The following is a 5,571-nucleotide window of genomic DNA, read 5'->3' on the forward strand; positions in this document are numbered from 1 at the left end:
AGAACGCAAATTATTTTTAATTAGTCTCATTGAATTATTATTATTATTTTATTGTTATTGTGGTTGTTGTGATGAAAAGTTAACACAAACGATATGGTGGCTAAACGAATATTACATGTAAATATTTTTTTTTTAAGTTATCAACTCTCAGAATAATTAAATTTTCGCTGATTTCACTATAGTTTACTATTATCCTTATACAGTAAAAACACCTGACTAACACACTAACGTCAACACATTCAGTATAAAACCTTTAAATTTGAAGAAATTTATTTATTTAAACCATTAAATTTCACCATGAAGGTATAAAACAGATTTACTAGACAATTTAAGGGTTTAAACATTTTTCGTACGATTTCTACGTTAAAACTGAATTGTTGCATGCAAGGTCTCATAAAACGACAATGTAAACGTACGGAAACATAATGGGGGACATGTGCGTATTCATAGTGCTTTTCTGATTGGTCAGTTGTTTCATTGGCATTTCATTGACATTACAGAAATATCTATCAAGTTAGAGGGGTCGAATAGTTTATGTTTTTTACCTTCATTGTTTGTACTTTTATGTCCTTAATTATTCTAAGATATTGGAATAAAGTAACTAAAATACAGTAACATCTTGAATAAGAGCCAGGAAGCCCAATGGGCTGAATCTCGAGAACAAGCCCATCTCGAATTGAAGCTCCCACCCAATTATTAGTTTGCGAATTAGCCTAAAAAAGAAGCCCATCTCTAAACGAAGCCCATGGGCTCTTTTCAAGATAGCATCGGTTTCTTTTCACTTTACATGAATTTCAAAGAAACAATACATTAAAACACGCTTGGTATACACAGTAGTTTAGGTAATTTAATGCCTGTTGACACACTCCATGATACAGACTGATAAAACAGTGGCATATTGATTGTTTTTTAGTAGTAATTGCCAAAATTTACAGCAGTACTTTTGAAAAGAAGCCCCCCCCCCACCCTCTTTACTTTGCAAAAGAAGCCTTGAAAAGAAGTCCATCCAAAGTTTGCAAAAATAGAGAAGGGCTTCCGTTCGACGTTTAATACGGTACTCCAGTAATCAGCTCATTATTTAGAAATACGCATCATATAATTTTTACTCATTTTGTGTATATGCTAACTTTACTGCAATAGACATTCACCACGCAATACTTTTACAATATTTGTATGATTGTTAACACCAAGACGGTATTTTAATACAAAGAAGGTGTTTGTTATATTGTACAGTAGATGCCATATATTATGCCGATTAGATTTTAGGTGGTAATACTCAAAGCACAAGTGGCATTTGAGGACCTATCATAGTAGTAAAGATTTGGGTAGCTATTTTCCCTGGAAGTGTCGGTTTTGTTGGCATTTCACTGGATAATTATTTGGCTGCTGCTAGGAGGAAAGAAGAGTGCCATTTTGCAACGCCCTGGACCTGTCACAGATTTTTCTCAGGCACTGGCTTACTATAAAATGTTAAGAAATTAAATTCATAACTGGGGCTTTTGGAGTGATCACCAAACAAAAGCTTGTCTTCTTTGTTTATTTGAAATTTGACACAATGAGACACCAATCTTTAAATTTGTAATTCACAGCTCAACTTTCGTTTACAGGGGCATAGGCTGGTTTTGGTCTTGGGGGAAGGGTGCAAAAATTAAGAATGTGGAAATAAATCCCTATTCTAATGAGAATTGATGGTTATTTGAATTATTTAACCCACTTTAGCGTAAGTAATTTTTAGCAATGCTATGTTATTCTTATATTTCTGCCTATGACTTATATTATAACTGAGGTATTACTGGCATCAAAAAATGATGTACTGTAGTTCTTTCCAAAATGTTCTCAACTTGTCAAGTATATTTATTAAAGCTCGGGGCTCACAAGCCGGAGTGCCTGTCCCTCTTCCCTTGGCATTTGGGCCAGACTGTGCAAGGCGTGGGGTGGGGGGGGGTTAGTCATTCTTCCCGCACAGCAGCCTGTTTATATGCTGTGAGCTCTTAATAACCACACTTCATATTTATTCTTTTGCTAGCTATATATTTTAAATTTTTTCATAAAAAATTGAACTAAAACTAAGAATATGAACCTATTATCCTGATAATGATTTTATTTAAAAGTCAAAATAGTGAATCCCAATGGTGTGTCTGATCATTGTATCTATTAGATTTTTAATCAGTTCATGGTTTAGTCTCATCCATTACACCATTTTCATCTATACTGTCCTCTTCAGTGGTTGCCTTTTCTTGGTCAATGACCTTGAGGTCATGGTCCATGTTAAACATCCTCATCTCGTATACATTCATCCTTTGAGATTGATCGTCGAATTCGGGACCAAGTGTCCATAATTTTTCAAGTTCATAGATTTCTCGAGCTTCTTCAAGCATGAAATGGACCACTATATTTCCTTAAAAAGAAAAATATTAATGAGCATTATTAGGAGGGCAAGGAAAGCAGGTACTACACAAACATGATAGGAGGCAAAGTGGGTCCAGAATCCATTTTTTAGTACAGAAATTTGCATAAAAACAGGGGGAATGGTATTAGAATACTAAAGTCGAATAATGGTACACAGCTGATCCAATATAGAAGCTGAAAATTTAAGCTAGTACTTTGGTACAGTATACAGGGGTCCCAAGTCATAAGAAATCCCTTCCAGGAGATCTGGTTAAATGAGCTTCCTTAACATACGTAATTCTATTTTGCTGTGCATGCTTGCCTTGAGACAGTTGATAATAAAAAACATTCAAACATTATGAATTTTGGGGGAGATGGGTTGTTTTCCCATGTGACTCTTGCTTACTTGCAGGAGTGCAGGAGGTCTTCCAGATTTCCTATGACTTCTGGGAGACGTGGGACCCCTGAATATATTTGGTCACAAACTGATGTGCTTCTGGGTTATGGCACCATTTTCCGAAGAAAAAACATGATAACTGAGATAATTAATACTGGAACAAAGAACAAATAACGATACACTGCATAATTATAGTACATGTCTGGAGTACTCAGAAATGATATTAATAATTTCTAATGCGTCATACTGGCGAACGGTGAGTGCTCCTGTGGTACAATAGCACTCCTCATATTTATAGTTACCGGACTACACAGGGGCGGATTTGGGGGGGGGCGGCCCTTTTGGGAGGTAAAAAAAAAGGGAAAAAAAGAGAGGAAAAGAAAAAAATGATAGCCCAGAATGCCTCAAATGTTATGTTCGGGTGTATAGAACACAGAAATTTTCGTGGGGGCATGCCCCGGACCCCCTACGACAGTGTTGTCTCAATCGGCCCAACTTTCGGTCCCCCTTTTGGACATTTCTGGATCCACCCCTGCTACAGGTTAATGTTAAGGAATGTACAGTACTATAAAAACAACAGAATACATAGTTAAAAATCGATAAAAAAAAAGTTTACCGAAATCAATACACATCCAGTCAGTGGAGTCTTTTCCTTCAATGGTCAGGTAACTGTGATACTCAGCTTTCATCTCTTTATACTGAATAAAAATAAAGTAACAAATATTACAGATAAACTAAAATTAAAATTAAAAACAAATAATATGAATGTTGACAGATTGAACTCTTACTTTCTTTATTCATAAACATCTGCATCACCGCTGCGACCAGTGCCACCTTCACCACCACCACCACCATCTAGAGAAGGAATTGATGCACTCTTCTACAAGCACACCACAGCTACAGTCCCTTTAAAGGGGCTACAGTATGTGTCTGGAAGAATGCATCATTTTCTTCTCGAGATCTGTCACAGAAGCTTTTACCTTTTGGTTCAAATGTTGTGCCATTGCCTTCAGATGTCTGGTTGATCTTCCTGTAACCAACACCATGTAGTCGACATACCTCATCTTCTTTGGCAGTTGAATCACGCAAAGATCAGCCACATTCTCTTCTTTTAGCAAATCAACTATCTCTTGAATGTTAAATACATCCTTACCAACTTGATCTGGAAATTAATAATGTAAAATAATTGTATGAATTCATTTCAGTGACCTAAAAGATGAACATAGTGCAGGAAAATGGAACAGTGTAACATAGGCCTAAACAGGGGTATAGGCTGGTTTGTTTTGGGGAGGGGGAGTGGTGTCAAGATTGAGAATGCGAAAATCCGTATTCCAATGAAAACTTAATAATGGACGTATTTAGTATCTTAAACACCACAGTGGGCCGGAACTAATTTGCCGCCATGATGGGGGAGGGGGAGCATCAGCACCTTTAGCAACCCCAGTATACACCTATGATAAGCTATGTGCTTCGTATGAATAAACGATGTCTGACCAAAAATTAGTCAATAGCTCTCTGGATATCCTGCCACTGATGATAGACAAACCTTTTTCTAACATCGATTCAGACAGTTCGGTAACTTGATGTTGGTTGACTCTGATGTCCTGGCGTACTTCTTCTAAACCAGACGTCCTAGTTTCTGAACTTGAAGTTTCATCCTTCTGAAAATGTTCATCTTTGTCCTCTTTTAAAGTGGGACTAGGTTCTAAATTTGGTTGTACAATTGTCCGTTCCTCTTCTGTAACTGGTTCCAAACGTTCAAAATCCGTCAACAACTCTTGCATATATGATTTTGCCTCAGAATCGTTACGGAATCTCTCTGCCAACTTCATATATTCATTGTTTTCATTTGAATAAAATCGTCTATTTATGCCATACAAAAAGTGTGTGACATCATGATGCTCCTTATAACATTCATTGCAAAACCTGACATGAACCTGCCTTGAATGGATACGAACAAAATTATTCGATAACTTTTTACTACCCGGACTAGGCCTAGGCCAACAATTCATATCTTGTGCTGCTACAAAAAGTGAATTTCTACAGCTATTATTCGATGGGCAGTACCAGTGGAATCCTAGGCCTGCAGAGTGGCCCAATTGTCTTTGGATGATATAAGGAACACTGAAACGTCCAAAACATTTTAACATAGTTATTGTGGATCTGTAGCAATATTCCTACTCTGTTATATTTGATTGTAAAATAATTTTTTATACCTCCATCGAAACACACAGCCAACTCAATACACTCGAGCGAGTTACTTAAGCAGAACACGTGGGACGTCTGACTCGAGCGTGTGAATTACTCGAGCGTGTACAAATGAAAACAACAAACGAGCGGCTGAGATTGTCAGTTAAAAGAAGTCTAGCCTAGGCCTAGCTGATTTAAGGGCCTTGTTTTGGCATCATGATTCACAAGAGTGTAATTTATTTATTTTTCTTTTTGGTGATTTAAAAGAACGAAAATTTACTACAATGCGGTTGGGTTACTGAGGTTAGGTATAGGCTAGGCTTCAGGCTGGTAGTTGGTTCTCGTACGGTATACCTGACGAGACGTTACCATCACGTCCAGCTGCTTGTGTCGACTTGTTGTATTTGGAGGCAACGCTACAGGTAGGTTTGCTGTTTTACTTTTAGACCCGTCAGAGTCAGTCTGAGTCGTATATCAGCTAGTTTCTATGTGTTCTATAGTATAAAGTAGTAGTAGGCCTATGCTAATGTTATCAGTGGTTATTGTTACACCACTCTTAGTCTTAAAGAATTTCTGATCAGGGGTGGCGCCAGGAT

General features: G+C 37.3%; 2 protein-coding genes across 3 annotated transcripts in view; one reads left to right on the forward strand and one right to left on the reverse strand.

Annotated features, from left to right (window-relative positions):
• Positions 1–252: 252 nt before the first annotated feature.
• On the reverse strand, positions 253–5,077 carry LOC117104623. The gene is made up of 4 exons (XM_033245483.1): positions 4,332–5,077; positions 3,766–3,947; positions 3,402–3,483; positions 253–2,398 (listed from the first exon to the last, which is right to left on the reverse strand). Exons 1-4 carry the CDS (start codon positions 4,933–4,935, stop codon positions 2,172–2,174), a joined length of 1,095 nt encoding a protein of 364 aa, XP_033101374.1. The 5' UTR covers positions 4,936–5,077; the 3' UTR covers positions 253–2,171.
• Positions 5,078–5,089: 12 nt separating this feature from the next.
• Positions 5,090–5,571, forward strand: part of LOC117104621 (DNA primase large subunit-like) — a 4,706-nt gene continuing 4,224 nt past the window's right edge. Inside the window, exon 1 of one of the 2 annotated variants that reach the window (XM_033245482.1) lies at positions 5,090–5,397. The gene's annotated coding sequence lies outside the window, so the exon portion shown is untranslated. The remainder of the gene's footprint in view (positions 5,398–5,571) is intronic. The other variant, XM_033245481.1, reaches the window with a different exon arrangement.

Source organism: Anneissia japonica, unplaced genomic scaffold, assembly GCF_011630105.1.
Source record: "Anneissia japonica isolate Jap-2015-1 unplaced genomic scaffold, ASM1163010v1 scaffold287712_len2945570_cov188, whole genome shotgun sequence".
Lineage (NCBI taxonomy): Eukaryota > Metazoa > Echinodermata > Crinoidea > Comatulida > Comatulidae > Anneissia > Anneissia japonica.

What these genes read in the sequence shown, in the direction of transcription:
- LOC117104623 (XM_033245483.1), bottom strand. Translation starts at nt 4,935, where the DNA reads ATGTTAAAATGTTTTGGACGTTTCAGTGTTCCTTATATCATCCAAAGA. An exon ending in TGAATCGATGTTAGAAAAAG is followed by an intron (nt 3,948 to 4,331) that starts GTTTGTCTATCA and finishes ATTAATTTCCAG; the next exon opens with ATCAAGTTGGTAAGGATGTA. An exon ending in CTGGATGTGTATTGATTTCG is followed by an intron (nt 2,399 to 3,401) that starts GTAAACTTTTTT and finishes TTTCTTTTTAAG; the next exon opens with GAAATATAGTGGTCCATTTC.